General features: G+C 42.9%; 2 protein-coding genes across 2 annotated transcripts in view; one reads left to right on the forward strand and one right to left on the reverse strand.

Annotated features, from left to right (window-relative positions):
* ppm1lb (protein phosphatase, Mg2+/Mn2+ dependent, 1Lb) overlaps window positions 1-6849 on the reverse strand; it is a 53525-nt gene extending 46676 nt beyond the window's left edge. Inside the window, exon 1 of the mRNA XM_036537069.1 lies at window positions 5947-6849. Coding sequence (XP_036392962.1) covers window positions 5947-6345 — 399 coding nt within the window. The 5' untranslated portion in view covers window positions 6346-6849. The remainder of the gene's footprint in view (window positions 1-5946) is intronic.
* An 867-nt stretch (window positions 6850-7716) lies between these two features.
* Window positions 7717-19144, forward strand: nmd3 (NMD3 ribosome export adaptor). Its single transcript, XM_036536780.1, has 16 exons — window positions 7717-7827; window positions 9604-9664; window positions 9758-9892; window positions 10599-10695; window positions 11214-11294; window positions 11670-11798; window positions 13140-13230; window positions 13735-13813; window positions 14226-14322; window positions 14691-14808; window positions 15719-15864; window positions 16220-16332; window positions 17051-17123; window positions 17738-17844; window positions 18220-18290; window positions 18639-19144. The coding sequence occupies exons 2-16, from the start codon at window positions 9621-9623 to the stop codon at window positions 18770-18772; spliced, it is 1515 nt and encodes a 504-aa protein (XP_036392673.1). The 5' UTR covers window positions 7717-7827; window positions 9604-9620; the 3' UTR covers window positions 18773-19144.
* The last annotated feature ends 205 nt before the right edge of the window (window positions 19145-19349 follow it).

Raw genomic sequence — 19349 nt, forward strand, 5'->3', positions numbered from 1 at the left:
CATAGAAAAGGAATACATTAGTAGAGTTAAGAGTGTTATTATAAATCTCTTCACCTGATATGCCACTGCAGACATAATTACATGCTACTGAATGGGGAAATTTGGTACGCTTCAGCTGGCTCTGTGAACATTATCTTTGCAAAAAATCTCAGACACAGAGCCCCACTCTGCATTTTTACATGGATAAAGGACAAAAAGCTCATATAATTACCATTCTGAAAAGAGAGGGGAGAACCACTCCCACTCCCTGATGCCAGGACTGGCTGTCATTGCTCCATCAGGGTCAGGACACACAGTGTAAACACCCAGCACAACGGCGCTTCTGAGTGATGCAGACGGGCGATTACCCGCCAGGTCACCGTGACCTTGTTGACTCTCAGAGCCCTGGATGGAGCGAATTGATTTGCCTGGAGATAAGCGGTGCTCAGCTGCAGCACTGACACAGAGAACTCTTGGTGTAGGGAACTGCCTCTCCTGACCCATGAGAGAGAGTGAACTTGATGCTCTGTTGACACCCAGCACCAACCAACAACCTAAAGCAACCAAATATATATATGCCCCATCTAGATCTAGAGATTCTTCTCCTTTTTCTGCAGGTGCCATCTGACAGTTTGTCCTGTGACACTGGAAGGTTGCCTCTGGTCTCAGGGTTTACACCTGGTAGAGCTGCAAGTTTCAGCTTCACAATTCCGACACCTCTGTCACTTTATGAGGATGTGACTGTTTTTAACCCGTGAGCCCAGCGCAGTGGTACATGATGGACGTTGTAGTCTTTTTGTCATCTTTGTTTGCACAGCCAGTTCTGTCCAGAGTTGTTTAGGGTAAGGGAAAAAAGCAAACCAATGAACCTAAGTGATTATGGTCCCCCAGCTCTGCATCCTTGCCAGCCTCAGCTTCAGTTTTACTGCACTTAAGTCAGCATCTTTTCAAGGATATTAAACAAACATCAACAGCAAGGGCCACACTGCAAACACAATAAAACGGAACTGACAACAAGGGATCAATAGCATCCGACTTGGGCTTTTCTGGCTTTCCGCCAGGCCATTTGCAGAGGGGGCTACACATGCAGGGGGGCTTGGTGAGACAGATTCACACAGCAGGACAGGGCGAAAACAAAAACAAAGATCTTACTAATTACATATTGATCCCGTGCCAATTCTGTTCTGTCATGGTCAGCATAAGCACGGCCCAACCCAAATGAAGCCATTTATATGCAAATGAGGCTACACACCCCTGCTTGTGTGTGCCTTGTTTGCAATGATGTATAAATTCTAGCTGCCAACCAACCATTTTCATCCATCCCCCCCATCTCCATGCCCCAACCCCACAGCTGGTTCCTGGCAACAAATATATTGTCATATTTATCTGTGGGAGAGGCGAAAAAAACAGAAAAGGTACCCATAACCTTGCATGAAAGATCATATTCATGTAAAAGAAAAAAGGAACATGGAGCTTTGGCACCCCTTGCTGATAACCTATGACCCCCACCATATTCATCAAAGTTCCATTTGGAACAAGTTTGTGATTGCATTTTAACACTGAACATGAAGTATTACCTCTCACATTATTCAGCTCAGAATGCTAGGCCTAATGGCTGTACTTGCCTTGTCATGTATGAACCCTACATATGGCCTAGTTAGAAAGGGTAACAGCCCCTGAAAGACATGTTGTACGTCACATGTGGAGAGACAACTTTATTTTTCCAATGCGTATTCACGCCACTGAATATTAGATTTGGGAAACAGAATTAAGAAGATCCCCTCGTCTGAGCTGGTCTGGTGCACTGATTTGGAAGTTGCTCTGGGTAAGAGCATCTGCAAAATGACGTAATGTAATGTAATGTAATGTAATGTAATGTAATGAGCTTCGCACTTCCCAAAGTGAAGGACATAAAACCAACTCAAAACATTTTAATAATGTTTCTAGAATGTTGTCAATAATCTTCAAAAACACTGCCTTACCACTATTTTTTTTCCTCAGTATGTGCAAGGAAAAGAATGGGGGGCAATCAGCATATGACTTTAAATTGTGGGGTCCTGTGTCTACAAGAGTGTGTTTAGGGAGAAGGTTCTGTGAGTCGGAACTCCAGAACACAGACACAAAAGCTGTCTGTGAAATGAGAAGTAAAAACACACACACACACACACACACACACACACTTGGCTACAGAAGGTATTCTTCAGAGAAAAAAAAAAATCTAGTACATCTGCAGAAAAGTACTATCTGATACGCCAAATTTACATTTAGCCTTTGGCTGTGGTAAAACACTTGTGGTGCAACATTACCCTTCAGCGAAAAAAAAAGAAGCAAAGCAATGGAATTTAAAAAGCTGGTATCTGGCAGTAATTTCTACACATCAAAAGAACTTGAAGGTCGGGAGCATAAAATTGTCACCTCTGGCAACAGCTGTAAATAAGCATTTTGCCTACATAAACACTTTAAACATATACTTTCTACTTCAATCTTGTTCACTATATTAACAGAAAAACTGTTTTCAGGAGAGATTGCAATTCCCCCTCTTCTCCTGCCAGGCCCAGTTCATTACTGATGAAAAAAAAATTCAATCTCAGATCCACAGCAAATATTACAGTGGCAAAACGCTCAAATACGACCAGAATGCAGCCTTCTTTACTGTAACAGACAAAGGCCAAAAGTAATAAAAATCTTGAAGAATCCTTGCCCTGACTTATAGTTGCAGCGCATTATCTTTTCCCCTCCATCTGTGGCAAAGACAGAGTAGTGTGTGCTCTGGTTTGGGGGGGAAAAAACCTGCTTATAAAAACAGACTTGCAATCCCTGGCCTGAGGGAAGCTTGGGGAGATTAAAAACTGGCACATGTGACAGGACGGAGGAAGGCGACTGGCAGTGCAGCCCACAGCGCTGCTCTTTGGCGAGGCTCTTCACGTACCGCTGTGGTGTCAATACTGTGGGACGTCAGCTGCCCCTACAGCTGCGAGAGCCGGGAACAAGGTCACTGTTCAGGCAATACGTACCAGGTTTCAGCATCGTGATCAATTTGAGTTATCCCAGTGACACCCCCACACCCACCCCCCCACCCTGAGCTGTTGGAACACCATGCCACACTCAACTCGCCCTTTCACAAAGAGGAGCACTCCAGCTATTAACCTGGAAAAGCACAAATGACAGTATTACATATTTCATCACTGGGAAGAGGGGCTTCCCTCCTCCTTCCTCTGAAAACAGGACAGACTGCCGCCTAATCCAAAATGTTGTGTGAGATAAGGCAGAGACGCACCTAAGGAGTTGAGATAACATGGATTGTAAGGACAGTGGCAGCTGACGTGCGTGTTTGACTTGACTGTGTACACAGCAGTGCTTTGGTTATGACCTAGACATGGGTTTAGTAAAGGACTTTGCATTCTAAATGCATCAGCCTTGAACAACTATTGTCCCTTGTGTCTTGCAGGACTGCAAAAGCACACACACACACACACACACGGTAGCTTCAGGGATGAGCCATTAAGTGAGCTAAGCCAAGCCTAGGGTTTATACCACCACAAGTAATGAGATCATTATATCAATGAGCTCCTTTAGACGAGCACAAAATTATTATATCCTGCTATTTTGAAGCTATTAGAATGTGTAATACAACATTTAGGCAAGAGATCTGGAATACCAGAATTAGCTATCCCTTTTCTCTGTGTAAAACAAAAAAGAAAAAAAAAATGACCAGTAACCTGCACATGTATAGTACTGTATTGCATTTATTTTTCCCCCAATGCAAGATGAGCTTGGTCAGGAAAACAAGATATGATCCGTTTTATGATTTGAATTTATGAAAGGCAGGTAAGTCTGTTGATATTTGAGTGTAATATGATTTCCATTACTGCTGTTGTTGTCATCCTCCTCTTCAGGATCAGACCAAGAACAAAGCCACCACATTCACCATCATTTCCAATGTCACAAGGGCATGTTAAGTGTTGTTTTGAGGGCATCAGTCACACGATGCAAAGAATATCTTCTCGTCTTTGTCTCTAACACAAATACCCACTTAAACATTCAAATGTAGGATAACCGTACCGCAATTTATTTTTTCCCTTTGACACAAAGCCTGAGGCAGTACATGGCCTTGTTTTGTAAAAACTAAGAATCTAAGCTCTCACTAATGGCAACTGGGGAACTTGTCCCTGATAACACACAGCACTCACTGCAGTCAGCTATCCAGTTACACTAATGAGCTGGTAAAACTGAACCAACTACATTAAGCAGACTGATCACAAAAAGATAGGAGCTGGATGCAATAAACAGTTAACACTTACCTCCAAGCAGGCCTTTTAACAACCTAACTAAGGTCATACAATAAACAAGGACATATCTCAATATATCTCTGAGTCAAGTGCATAGGGAAGTTGTGGTTGTGGCAGTGGATTTCTAAAAGATGAATCAAGAGGTGAGTATTAACACTAACCTGGATAATATTCAGTTATGCTCTCCACAAATGGGAGAAATAATAATGAGTTACAGGTACATAATAGTACCGATAGATCTTTCATTACACCTCTTCTTTAAGCAGATATCAAAGTAGTTCAGAGGAGGAGACAGGCAACATAAACCAAGCTCAAACCCATCCCCTAAAGGGTGGGTCTCAGCTGCTTGAAGGTAAAAGAATATCATACATCAGCTCAGCGGAAGACGGAATTCACATACATCCTATTGAAGCAGGGTGACTGGATGAATGGGTAGGTCAGCAGAATGTCAAGGGAATTTTAATGACCACAGGAATCTAACATCTCATCTGTAAGACAGTACTTCCAGTGAGATATTTTCATTTAGTGTTAGAAGATGTACAGATGAGCTAGTTATAAATGATTCCTGCTGCAGAGACCTGATTTTCTTAGTAGAGGTCTTCAGGTCAGTCATTGACCAGGCAAGCCAAGGTTAGCTTCTTCAGAATCAGCATGATTTTTCTGATTCATTTTGGCCAGTGTTGTGGCTCACAACTGTTCTTTGCATGTAGGTGGGGAAACACGGTGCCCTTTGTAAGAAGAGTTAATTAGGAAGGATCCGATATGCCTTTAACCTTGAAGCCTGGGTATGACTTTCAATATGCTTCATGTCATAAAAGGGGAGATAAAAAGCAATTACATTTGGCAATGAGTGGATTTACCATCGAATGGTGTTATTCCAAGCATACATAAATGTTCCTTTTAGTTCAAACTCCGAGTGCTGTATCAGCGCACAGACGAAGGCACACGTGCTGGAGCTGAAGGATGCTGTAAAAGCTGTCAGAGACTTCTAGCAGAAATCTGGAAACAGCGCATAAGTGGTCAATAACGAATATTTTTAATTGTATTCCTAAATACCACCAAATAAAAGCTCAAACTGTTCCACAATAAACAAGTAGCCTTTATGCAGCGGTCAAAGCTTTCCCCTCAAGTGTATTACTACCAAGGGATTTGTTTATTTACGAAACGGAAAGGAAGGACAAATTAACATCTGCCAGTGGTCTACTCTTGTCATAATATTGTGGCGAGGACGTGCTATTTACGCTGGCGATTTCCTCGACCGATGGGGGGGAACCACTCACGTACGACTGTGCTATGTCTGGTGCCCCGGGAATTCACTAGCTTTTTGCCACAAATCAGGACACGCAGATGCGCTTCTCTGAAAATGGTTAATTTGCAGCTTCTTTCTTCACCGAACCTTTACGCGTCTGAACGAGTTCTAATCCTGTTCTTCTGAGCAGTCCCATAATCGCTTTAAAGACTTTATCTACGATATGGCATATGAAAGCTTGTTATGTCTGTACCGCTTTAAAAACTTTACGCAGGTTAAACAGCGAGACTGATGCGTGGGTTTCGGCAAAGGTTGTGTGAGCGCCTATAATGTGCCTTTATAAGGTAAACTTGATGCGGATTACGAATTGCTACATGTGCTCGTGTTGCATAATTCCTAAAGTTAAATGTTGAAGAAAATCCCACTTACTTCGCCACCGTGACCGTCGAAAATTCCAAATATGGACGGATGGCTCTTGTTGACAATATCTGTAAGCACTTCAAAGCGGTCTTCCATGTGATCTCGCCGGCCCTGGATGGAATATACCGCTACATTGTGGCTCTTGTATTCCCAGGTTTTGGAGAATTCCGCGTCCAGAACGTCAAGACCCCCGAATTTGTCATTCTGCATGATCTCCGCCACTTTCCCCTTCACCATTTTCACGGCATCCCGGCTGGACTTCACAATTGTCTTCACTTCGTCCGTGTGGAAGAAGTAACTCCAAAGAGCCAAGCTTATGCATAACAGAAACAAGGTCTCTGGTCTGAGTAAAAAATAACGCATGATCCGACCCAAGAGAGACAACAGTGTCATTGTATCTTCTATCATTTATACACACAAGAAAACCCGGCTGTCTATTATTGCTCTCCCACACAATTCAGTCCATTATCCGTACGAAAAGATTTGGCCAGCGATATTAAATATTTGTATGCACGCAAATATTTATCCTTTGAAATATTAGTCAATATATCTGACAGTAGCTAACACATATATGTAGCCGTCGCAGTTACCCGATAGCACTCTTGAACGTTCCGAAGACACTGCAGAGATCAGCTCTGATTCGACTCAGTAAGAGCAACGATGCTGTCTAGAATCACAGCAGAGAGCGCCGCAATAAAACCGGAGATGTCCCTGGCCCATGTTATGTATATTGCGCTGCATTGAAGGAACCCTCGGCGCAGGAGACGACGAATTTGCACCGTGCGCCACTGAAATTCGGGCTGATATGGTGTGGGGGAGCCCCCTCCCCGCCGCCCCTGTATCACCTGACAGCAAAGAAATGCCCCAGCTCAGCCGCAGTGAGCCGGCTTTCCCTTTAATGACTCCTATAAACACTGCAAACTGCTAGAGAACCGCTGCTGCAGCATTTCATTCAATGGACCACACCATTTGGAACACGTGGGGTGCCTAGCTCAGATAACGGACCAATGCTGCGGATATCTTGAAGAAAGGTTGTTCTACATCACGTATATTAATTCAATGTTAGAAACAAATCGATGCAAGCTCTTTCGGGAAAGCTCCCCCGATTTATTAGGTGACGACTATACTAACCCCCCTCGGGGTGTTTTGTTTTGGCATTTTCTTGTTTAAAGCCATTTCTACGGCAAGTCAAAAGGAACATACATGTAACGTCGCACAAAAGGAGTTAGCCAGATACGTAGGCGCAAACATCGAACTGTGTAAAAGAATATGCTGTTGGAAATTATGTTACAAATATTAGTATTTGGCAGTTAGCTCAGTTTTGAAGAACTCTTCATGTCAAAATCGGTGCCTGAAACCTGCTCGGAGACAACACCAATTAACTTTACTAACTGGCACATCAGTTGCCAGAATTTTGCGTTACTATTACTACGTCCATTTCTATGACTATCACTGTAGTAATAAGAAGAATGGTAATCATTATCGTCATCAGAATCATTACCAAAATAAAATGTTTCTTTTGCCGTTGTTAACGAATTACACCAATTAATAAATTATCAATGATGACTGTTTACACTTTTAAAACATTACTAATTTTTTCAATGTCTTTTTTGTGTTTTTTTTTTTCTCATGTCGTCTGCTTTCTTGCCTTTTTTCTTTCCAAAAGTTAATGTTCTTCGTGCACGTAGCCTACTGTTTTCAGGCGAAAGATAGACAACTATAATGACAATTTGAGGTCCTTTCACTCAGGCAACGTGTGTTCTTCGTCATCAATCTGCCTTCTACCTGCGATGTGGGGCAACGTGGAAAGCTTGGGAACGTGTTAGCTGAAGAAAACTCAGCAAAATTCCGTCTTTTGTCGTTTTCAGAAACAACTACGCGGCTTTTACGGTAATACTATTCATACCGTGTCCGTTATCTACTAATTTGTCTTTAAGATAGTTGAGAAATCGCTTATTAATTCGAACTTGGACGTGTTAGCGTCTAGATTAGCTGCTGTCAGATGGGTTTGTCGACAGTCAAAGTTAGCTACCTAACCTAACGAGACTACCTGTGTGCTTACTTGCAGCCACTGGATATAACTTAGTTTACTACAGATGAGCTTGTCAAAGAGCCAGCAAATAACTAGCTGGCAAGCTAAGGTTTACGCCATGCTGACTAGTAATTGTGCTCGTTCCTTTTAAATGTGGTTAGCATGTCTACAGTTGAGTGAATATACAGTTTGCTATTTAGGTAAGTATGAAAGGTACAATAGCTATCTAATATGACTAAGTTAGTCAGCTAGCAATGATAACGTCCTGTAAGCGTTAGGATTTTAGTACATTTGAGAATTTCATGCAAACACTGGTGGGATATCTTGACATACAGCTACTAAGTATTGACGTATGTTATGGGATTTTAGGAAAATTGTGTGGCATGAGAAGAGAAAAGAAGTGAAGCACCGTAAATTCCAAGGGTGAAACTGACAGAGACCACCTCTGTCCTGGTTTAAAGTTATTGATTGGTTAAAGTAGTTCTGAGAGGCTAGTCTACACTACTCTGGAGCAAGTATAGAAATGCATGAAACGAGATAAAATGAGACATGGGCTCAGGCTTTGGGAGACGGTCAGAGAACCTCATCTGGCTGAGACTCTGTTAACACTCTCTGGATTGCAAGAAACAACTGTGAAACATCTTCATCTTGAGGTGGTTTACATAGAATGAGGAAGATTACACCTGTCCTAAGAACAGCTTTCTCAGGTAGCTTTGGCCTTACCTTATTTTGCCTGAGTGCAAATGTTCATTCAGTAGGAGCTCCTTACATTGTTTGCTTCTCAGAGATGTATACATGCATGGTACACAGAAATACCAGATTCAGGACCCCATAGTTGAAGGCAGAGACCCTTGTTTAAGACCAGGCTTGATATAGTGCTAGATGCTTTCCAGAACGTGGGCAGATTGATGAGCATATGTGGACTGAGTGGTGTGTTCATTTCATTAAACATCATATATACTCATGTTACATGTTCAAGCCTGTGTGGATTTTTGGGAGTTGTAATTGAGAGTCTCATTACATCAAGAGGTGTCATATTTGTTGTAATTTAGGGTGATTGAAGTTGTGAGACTCAGTTTTAAATCAGATTTGAAATAATAACTTTTCTATGTGGGAGAATATATAGTTTTAAAAGTTGGAACAATTGCTTTGGAATACTGTAAATGCATAGACTCCGGTAAATGATAAAGAGGCTGTTGTGAACCTAGGGGGTAAGACTCATGTTGATACTATAGATGTGTTTCAGTCAGTTAGATTAATGTGCTGTTTCTCACAGTGATCCTTCTTATATGTAATGTTCTCAGAAGTGGTGACATGGATGTGTAAAATTAGCAGTTGCCTTGAGAAATATCCCCCACAGCAGTGGGTAATGGTCCTAATCCTTACCACTACAGAAAAGATGTCACATTAACAGTTATGAAATGAAATGCCTTTCCCCCTCACTTAAGACTAATTTAGTGAGATCTCTTTGTTTTTAAAAAATAAACATTTTGTCTCAGCAGTAGCTGTCCAAACTAAAGTAAGCCAGCTAGCTTTTTTTAGTCAACATATTTTTCCTACATTAATTACACATTCAGTCATTTGAAGCTAATGTGAATTGGAGCACATGATTCATGATTTTTTTTCCCCTTTAGTGTCCCCTTGGAAGATCATGGAGTACATGCAAGGACCAGCAACATGCAGTCAGGGGAACATGTAAGTATTTAATGGTCAGAGGTGTGTTACCTAGTATGGCAGCCAGCTGATATTCACCAGTGAAACTTTATGATCATGTTGTGCCTCTCCCAGCCTGTGCTGTACTTGTGGGATCCCGATACCCCCTAACCCAGCCAACATGTGCGTCTCCTGCCTGCGGACACAGGTTGACATCTCAGACGGCATTCCCAAGCAGGTCTCAGTGCACTTCTGCAAGCAGTGTGAAAGGTACAGCTTGACATATAATTATTTTGGCCTTAAGCTCAGGTCTGTCATTATAGGGGGCTGAAAGAGTGTTTTTAATTATTATGAGGTCCACAGCCACACACCACAGAGCAGAGTGAGCAAGAGCTAATTTTTACACTTCGTTTTCAGGGGTGTCATTTCTCATTCCTTTCGGGGGAAGAATGTAATGAGAATTTCAGACAATTTCAAACTTGTGGTTGATTTGCTTTGAAACTGAATACATGTCTGAACATGCATTTATTACACCTTGGATCAGAATTAATTTGGCTTTTTGAGAGAACAGTTGAACCTCTCTATCAACCTGTTGACCATCCCAGGGGTAAAACATGTAAACCTCCACAGAGTTATCAATGCAGCGGGTGTGGAAAATGCTTGTCAGAACTTTGCTAAAGCAAAGAGTTTTAGCCTTGTGTGAATTACCAACCCTTTTGATGATTTTATTACTTTGTTATGGGTTTAATATAATAAATACTCCCATTAATAGTCCTCCTGCATCAATATTTTTTAGTTCAACAAAGTTTACGTAGAGATTTTAACAGAGTGCACAGTGTGCACTATGTGTTCTAAATTGGGAGGCTTGAGTTGGTATGACGTAAGATAAACTGCAGAGGCTGTCTTGGTAATTGCTTGCTCTTGGCCTGCTCAGCTAGAGTAGCACCTCCTTCTGAATACTGTTGTTTTTCTGCAGGTATCTGCAGCCCCCTAGCACCTGGGTACAGTGTGCCCTGGAGTCAAGGGAACTGCTTGCCCTCTGCCTTAAGAAACTGAAGGGATCCATGTCCAAGGTGAGTGTGCTCAAAATCTGGTATTGTTCTCCATAGATTACTTTGTTGAATAAGCATATATATATATATGAAGAGTCAGGTTCCGGATACATTTGTCAGGATTAGGTAATGGTCCATCATTTGTGAATAATGACACGGTTATGCTGTGATGTCTCCTTGCAACATGACAGCTGTGACTAAATGGCTGATTGTGTGGCTAATGTGTGCTGTAATGAACACACTTCCCTAGTATGCAGTGTCAGGGTAGGCACTCCTCTGTGTGTACCATAATCCATTAGATTCTGTGTGTCTCTTCAATGGCTGAAGTACTGAAGCTATGCCCTGTGGCAAATGGTCACATGTATTCGTTCAGTGTGCTATTTGGTCTAGATAATGAATGACTTTCAGACAATAAGAAGAGACATTTTCTGCACGCTGGGAATAAAGTTGCCTCTTCTGGTCACATGTGGTGTGGAAATTTGCCCTTTTGTGTGATTAGTCCAGCACTTACAGATGTGGCTTCCTTTGGTCAAATCCAGGTTCGCTTGATAGACGCAGGCTTCCTGTGGACCGAACCTCATTCCAAGAGGATCAAGATGAAGCTCACGATCCAGAAAGAGGTGAGGAGGGGAAAGAAGAATGAGGTGTGGGAACACAAAATAGATGCAGAGATTTGGATAGATTAGGAACCTGATGTGGGTGCAGTGTCACCCTCTGTTGTGCTGTAAGTCTTCGTTAATTCTCATGAGTGCATAACTGAATAAATGAGATGGATCGGGTTCAGGGACTGGCTTACCATTCAGTTTTAGCTGTATGGTCTCACACTGTAACCCAACTCTCTTGTTATTGACAAAGGCTTTGTGCTGTTTTCCGACTTTCTTGTACTGGTGCTTACTGTGTTTCAGAGTCATTTTGGGTGATGTCTGGATAATGTCAGGATAAATAAATACAATGATAAATGATTATGGTTGATTTTATTTTTTTGGTCTTTCCAGGTCATGAATGGCGCCATTCTCCAGCAGGTGTTTGTGGTAGAGTTTGTTATCCAGTCACAGATGTGTGATGACTGCCACCGAGTGGAAGCCAAGGACTACTGGAAAGCAGTTGTGCAAGTGCGACAGAAGGTTGGTCCTGGGGACGGTCGTGTTATGTAATCTAATTGGAGGCAGCCTGTTCCAGTGCAGTCGGGCTAAAATTTCAGAGTACAGTACAAAATGCATCATGTGGTGAATTATTATTATTTGCTTAGCAGATGCCTTTACCTAGGGGCTCTCGCTGTAGCTTATATTGTTCATATTAGCGGCTGTATATTTCCCTGGACCACTTTGAAGTAAGAACCATTCTCAAGCGTATCACAGCGGTGCCCAAACCAGGCTTCAAACCTGTGTCATTCTGGTTAAAAGGCCAGCTTCCCAGCCACTGCCCAGCTCGCTGCCCCACATTGCCCCTGGAGGTGGATTCACTGTGAGGTGTGTTTAGGTCCTCTGTGAATTATAATTGCAACCCATTATCATTAGATAAAATCAGACACACAGTGCAGTGGATGAGATCACTGTAAACCTCTGCAATTACAAAAAAAATCAAAGAGCCCAACATCTGCATCAGGGGAAGAGGGTTGCTTCTGTTTCCCATAGCGAAGTCATGTTATTTTGACCCGCTGAAACCTGCATCCAGATGTGTGCGTGTGGCAGTCCTGCTCTGACGGATGGACCTTTCATTGTGGGATGAAGCCACACACGTTCCTGGCAGGACGCACCTTCGCTCTGAATCCCCTCTGGTACGGCCTCAGTCCAGATGCTGCAGCTTGGCCCATAAGCGCCCCCCAGTGCAGGATCCGTAAATCCCCTCACAGATGCATGGGAGCCATGCCCATTTATTCCATCAGAGAGCATTGATCAATTAGATACTTTGGTCCTGGAGATGAATGTCTTTGTCTGAGAACTTCCCTCGGTGTTCAGCATGTGTACGAGCAGTGTGATGACTGGAATTAGCGCCTATAATGTAGTGTAAAAACATGTTTTTGACGTCTTTGAGCTTTCTTCTTTGTTGCAGCAACAAACAACTCCTAACAATCCCTTTGTACAGTCATTTAAAAACAAATACTCCATTGAAAGGAATCCTGAATTTTTTTTTTTTTTCTTTCCAAATGATGCAATGGAAGAGGGCCATGGCCAAACACGTTTATGCCAGTCCATCTCTCTCCCTCTGAAGCAGGGCTCTGCATTCCTCAGCAATCAGGGAAAAATCTTTTTTAATTAAGATCCCTGCTCTCTGAATCTTAGCAGTTTCCACGCTTGGAAGTCTTTCAAAGGGGAAATGTTTGTTTGAATTTAAGTCTCCAGCCCATAATTAACATGCCGAAAAGTTGACAGCGTGAGTCTGAAACATTGAGCTTGGATCAACTTTGCATGACAGTTATGAACCATCTCTCTGAGATTAGCGCGTCTTTTTCCTTTTGTCTCAAGACTGTTCATAAGAAGACCTTTTACTACTTGGAGCAACTGATTTTGAAGCACAAGGTACATCAGAACACACTTCGCATCAAAGAAATCCATGGTATGTTGGCATCCAAGCACTTCTCCTAAGCCATCTATAGCTGTACTGTGAGAAAGGGACAAACCTAATGAAAGTGTTCCACTGTTCATACCAACGGTTTATGCAACAGCCTTATTCCCTAGAGAATGTCCAGTTATGTGCGCATATTAAACGCTATTTCTAATATAGAGTTCTGCTAATGTTACAAGTACCCTTTAAATTACACACAAACCTGCTTGTGCATTAATGTAACTCCTAGACTAGACTAAGCAGTGTTGTTATACAGTATACTGTAAGTGGATAAATATTTTTCTCTGAAACCTAAATATAAATGAGTTTTGGTGGCATATGAAGTTAAGCTAAACCTCCAACATGTGGCGACCACATCATTCATCTGGTCGGTGTTACTCCATTGCCTTTAACAAAAGAATTATGTTTCTGTCCACATACTGTGATGATGCTGTGTGTGCATGTGTGTGTGATGGATTTATTTATGAATCAATTGCCCAATCTCTGCCTCCACAGAGGGTATTGATTTCTACTATGGCTCAAAGCAGCATGCTCAGAAGATGGTGGATTTCTTACAGTGCACAGTCCCCTGCAGGTGAAGAACAGCAACTGCCTTCACAGGGAACACAATGTTCCTTCAATGTTACTGTGACGTTGTAGCAACATACAAACAGGACACCAGTCACATCCCTCTTGACTTAATCTGTCTGCCAGAAATATCCACATTTTAAGTTATTATTGATGAGTTATTTTTTAAGAGTTGTAAGAAAACTCTGTGTTATCAAGGTTTCTAAGTTCTGAGCAAGATGTTTTGGTGTTGTGAGTGACAGAAAAATTAATACATACTGTGATTTATAGATGAATATTCTTAAAATATTCATGAATGAAATAATGTATTTCTGTGAGGAAAATGAGTTTGCCTCGCAGCTGTTAGTGTACTGGTCTCTTTCTTTGCTTCTCTGTTCTGCTTTGCTTCAAATGCTTTTTTCCCCTCTCTTCTCTTAAAGGTCGAAAGCTTCCCAGCGTCTTATCTCTCATGACATCCACTCCAACACCTACAACTACAAAAGCACCTTCTCAGTCGAGATCGTGCCAGTCTGCAAGGTACAGGCATTTCCATTTAGATGCTGCTTTACAGCCTGAATCAAGCATCTCGTGCTGTTTATAGATATAAAATAATGTTGCATTCATAGAGCGGTGAACTTTCATCCATTGTTTCAACTGGGAGACCTGTTAGTTATGGTTGTGGTAATGTCCCCTCACGTTGAATCAGGTGTGTGAGCAGATCAACATGCTCACATTCACTGGTGTGGGAGTATTGCTAGCCTGGCCTGACACTGTTGCTCATTCAACTTGCATGGTTACACTTTGGTTCTTGTAAGAAACACCTGTAATTAAAGCACTGCCAGTGAAAGACGGTGAGTTCTGTATGCCAGCTGTGGTCTTTGACTCCCAATGACTCTCCTTTCCAGGACAACGTGGTGTGCCTGTCCCCACGCCTGGCTCAGAGCCTGGGGAATATGGGCCAGGTGTGTGTCTGTGTCAGAGTCACCAGCACCATCCACCTCATCGACCCCAACACCCTGCAGAGTGAGTACTCACGCCATTTATTCTGACCCCTACAACCAGCTGTCACTGTGTCCAGTACGTCCGCACAGCTTACGCTCTGAGTGCTCCACCTAACTCCACGTAACCTAGGGCTGTCCAGCCCACGCACCTAGCTTTCATTCTCTGACCACTGAGGCCATCCTTCACGGATCTCCTTAGGAAACCCTTACTGTGTACGAAAATGCCAGAGACGCCAAAGTGACACAGTCTGCCCTTTTTATAAGGTTTCTCAGCTTTAGTGAAATTCATACCAGCCTCTTTATTAGTAGCTGGCCTTGACTGAATTCTCTCCTCTGCATGGATGTTGAACACACTTTAAAGCTCTGTGTCACAACATCTGGTCAGTATTTTAGGTTCTTACACATATTTTTCTATTTGTGGAATGTACATATTTTTTTCTCATTTGTAAACTAAGCTGACCTCTTCAGAAGAATGAAGTCTGTCCGGCACATGTTCTCTGATTGTGTGATTTTATTTCTGTATTTTTTTTAACCTGTCCATATTGCCACCATATGTATCTGTGTATTGTACCCATCACACATGGGTATCTGTAGACTTAGCAGGGTCAATATTTAGGCCAGATCAGGGCTGGACATGCTGCACTTGTTTTAATTAGATTTTATTTATAAAGTTTTTTTTGTATGGTTTCTGTCTTGGAGTCTGGCATTGAAAAGGTGCTGCACGTTGTTTTAATTAACGTTCAAAGGAAGTGGAAAGGCTATTTTTGCTCTGGAAAAAAACACTGGTTTAAGTCATAACTGCTCCCTCTGGGCAAAACTCTGATCCATGCTAGCACACTCACAAAGTGGGTGTGCGTGCTGTTGAAGTGAACACAGTGTCTGAGCTTGTGTAACGTTTTGAATCAACGCTCATTTTGTAATGTTGGCGACAGTTGCCGAGGTGGATGGCAACACGTACTGGCGCCACCCCTTCAACAGCCTGTGTAACCCCCGGCAACTGGAGGAGTTCATTGTCATGGACATCGACATCATCCGAGATCAGAAGCAGAAGGGGGGAGCAGGCCTCAGGTCAAACAAGGTGAGAGCCGGTGGCAGTGTGCGCTGGGGTGGCACTTACCCTGAGCTTCCTCTGCCTCTTTCATCCTGACCGGGCAAAATGATATGACATGATGACCTCACAGAACTGTTATTATGGGATTATGACAGTTGTGAATACTGGGTGTGGACTGTGGCACAGTACCCTCCACATGCTCCTTGTGCCACTGTGTCCTACATCACTACTGGTGTGGCTGTACCAACCCATACACTGCCCTTCCTCTACAGACTCTGAGTGTCAGGCTTAATTCAAGTGCAGGCATGTTGTGTTTGACTTGATAAAAAATATATATATATATATAAATATGTGTATGTGTGTGTGTGTGTGTGTGTTTCAGCACACCCTTGCAGAGGTGTGGGTACAGAAGACATCTGAGATGGACGTGGGCCGGCAGTACCACTGCCGTACCTTCCTGGGACACCTGCTGAACATCGGAGACCTGGTGCTGGGGTGAGTGTCAGAGGGCTCTGTTGAAGCTGGGTGGGCTCTGAGGGACAGGGAGGGAGCTGTGTGGAGGGATGGGTGTGTCCTTGAGGGGAACTCCGTTGCCTAATGAGCTCCATTGCTCAGAAGTCCAGGTTTTGTGCTTGTTACACCAAGTTGTGCATTATTGAACATTGGCCTTGGTCACAAGCAGCTTTCAAATAGCTGCCCTACCATAACTATCAGCTTAGTGAGGTTCACAATGTACAGTTTTTGATGAGACTGGATCACGAGGGTTTTAGGTTCAGTTCTGTGGTAATTTTTGAAGCCATTGTTTTGTGGTTTTTAGCAGCAATCCTATTAAGTGTCCACCTGTCCCTGTCAGTGAGCTTCAACTTGCGGCCTCTGTTCCTGTGTCCTGATGCAGTTTTTCCTCATTAGTCTGTGCCACACTTTCACACACCTGCAACTTTGGCACCGACTATAACTGTGTGACCTCCTTTCAAAACCTTTTAGATCTCTCAGGTACCTTTAGAAACTCCCATAGTGTTGATTTTAAAATGTCTTTTATAGCAGAAATATACTGGTAATTATTATTGACTATTAATATGAAATACATGTGTAGACTCCTTCTTAGTTGTGACTTAGTTACAGGTCCTGTTTGGTGTTTCCGTTTTTTTTTTTCCGTTATTTATCTGCACCTGTATATTACTAAGCAATAGTATTCTTGTCTTTCTCACCAAAGCTTTGACTTCGCCAATGCCAACATCAATGATGAGTTTCTCAATAAGATGAACCCTCACCATGTTCCTGATGTGGTAAGACCCCCTCTTGCCTGGGTTTACCTTCCTCATCCTAGATGAATATGGAACTGTCATTTCCATTGGTAAACCTTGCCCTCTAGTGGATGATCAATGAATAGGCTTTTGGGAAGGAATAGTTGAGTATAGAGCATTGTTAAGGTGTGTGTTTACACACAGAGAATTTTAAAAAATTGATGAAAGGGTCTTAAATGAGATCTTTTCCTTAAATCTCTCTCACATCTCTTATTTGATTTCTTAAGGAACACAATGAAGGCCCTGGGCAGTCATGAGATTTCTTATGAAATTTGTAATTTCCACTTCAAAGCCTGCTCATATATCTCATTGAAAACTAGGACCGGGCAGATTGTAAGAACATATATAATTGCTTTTCTCCATAGCACAGCTTAACATGTTGGACATGCACACACACAATATTTTGCATGACGTTTAAAGAAGAATTATTTTATATTGACAGTTCTCACCTTAGGCTTATGATTTAGTGACTGAAGGCATGGTCGTATTCATTTTTTCTCCTGCCCCGTGTGGTACACTGTACAATACAGCAGTATAGCAACAGTCACCGAACAGGGGAGGTAGATTTAAAATGTTTCTGTGTCCCTCCTGTTCAGGTGCTGATCAAGAAGAGCTACGACCGCAACAGGAGAGTGAAGCGCCGAAACTGGAAGCTGAAGGAAATGGATAAGGACCGAGAGGGAATGGACACTGATGATGAGAGGTAAGAAAGAGGGGAGTGGATACCCATGACGGTAAGAGAGGGAGAGTGGGGATGAATACTGATGAGAGGGAAAGGGGGGGTGGGGGGGGGGGGGGCGGACACTGATGATGAGCAGTAAGCGAATGAGGAGAAATTCCCAGTGAGAGAGGCAGATGGAGAGAGAAAGAAGGAAGGGGGTCAGATGGATTTTGGATAAGGGGACCAGGGGGTACCTGGATGCTGTGATGGCGGAACGGGAAAGCCAGTGTCCAGTTATATTTTGCCTTGCCGTACACAAACTGCTGTTCAGGCAGGCCGTGGTGCAGACAGTGGTGTTACGCTCTCCCGCATGTTCGATCACGTGGTGAGAGGCTTGCATTTCTCTCTTCATCTCAGACAATATCAGGACTTCCTGGAAGATCTGGAGGAGGACGAATCCCTCAGGAAGAACATCAACATCTTCAGAGGCAAGTAGAAGAGGGTGGGGGGGTGGCTACTGCAGTAGAACACCACTGCAGTGCACTGGTGCACCCACTTGCTCTGAGCAAATACTGAATCGCCATGGTGTTAGTCCAGTGAAATTGTATATTGAGAGACTGATCAACTCTCGTGAGAATTTGTGCTGTGGGGCTTTTGCAACTTCAATTTGTATTTACTGAACAGTCACTGACCTCAAAGCCCTCAGTTTCCTTTACTCTTTAATATGAATGGAATGTAGCCAAACGTCCCCTGAAACCCTAGAAGCCTGATGGTCAAACACGATGTCATTTCACGTACAGAATGTTTTAAAATGAGTTCGTATTTGTCCTCAACAGACGCTTCGAAGATCCCTGTGGAGAGTGACACGGACGATGACGGCGCCCCCCGGATCTCCCTGATGGAGATGCTGGAGGACCTGAGCCTGAACGACGCCACAGGCGGCGAGGGAGCCGACATGATGACCGATTAGATCCGCGGGCTGTCGTTATCGCCTGCCGAGTGGGTTATCCGTGAGAGGGCGAGACACTAACGAAGGTGTGTGGGTGGAGGTGATGCCATCTGAAGAGGCTGGAACATGGTCTAAATGTAAAGTGATGAATGGCAGCACCTCTCCATCCTGCTTTCTTAATGGCCGTGGTTTGGTGTAGTTCAGACTGCATCAGAGTGTTTGTCTAATGCAGATGCCCCTTATACTGTATGTGTGCTAATACAGGACTGAAATGTGTATAACCCACAATTACTATGGATGAGTGATTAAATAAGAATGAGTATCACTGAGCTCTTTGCTTTGGTTGTTGTTTCTGATTTACCTCCACTGTAATATTACATTACATTCATTTCATTGAATATAATGAATGAATACAATGTAATGTAATATGGGAAACAACCACAGGATTGTATTTACTTCCTCTACCCAGCAGAGGGCAGAAATTCACTACTTTGGATGAGGGAAAAAATTCCACAGGGGGAAACAATACCAGGAAATAAAAGAAGGTTGGGCTGAATAGAGTTACTGGTGTCTAGACTCATCACGTGACCTTTGAGTC

The sequence above is a fragment of the Megalops cyprinoides genome, chromosome 9 (assembly GCF_013368585.1).
Source record: "Megalops cyprinoides isolate fMegCyp1 chromosome 9, fMegCyp1.pri, whole genome shotgun sequence".
NCBI classification, from domain to species: Eukaryota; Metazoa; Chordata; class Actinopteri; order Elopiformes; family Megalopidae; genus Megalops; species Megalops cyprinoides.

Excerpts from the sequence above, each read along its gene's own strand:
- nmd3 (XM_036536780.1), top strand. The coding sequence starts at position 9,621 with ATGGAGTACATGCAAGGACCAGCAACATGCAGTCAGGGGAACAT. Across the intron at positions 10,696-11,213 it reads TGAAGGGATCCATGTCCAAG|GTTCGCTTGATAGACGCAGG; the intron begins GTGAGTGTGCTC and ends GGTCAAATCCAG. Across the intron at positions 13,814-14,225 it reads CAGTGCACAGTCCCCTGCAG|GTCGAAAGCTTCCCAGCGTC; the intron begins GTGAAGAACAGC and ends CTTCTCTTAAAG.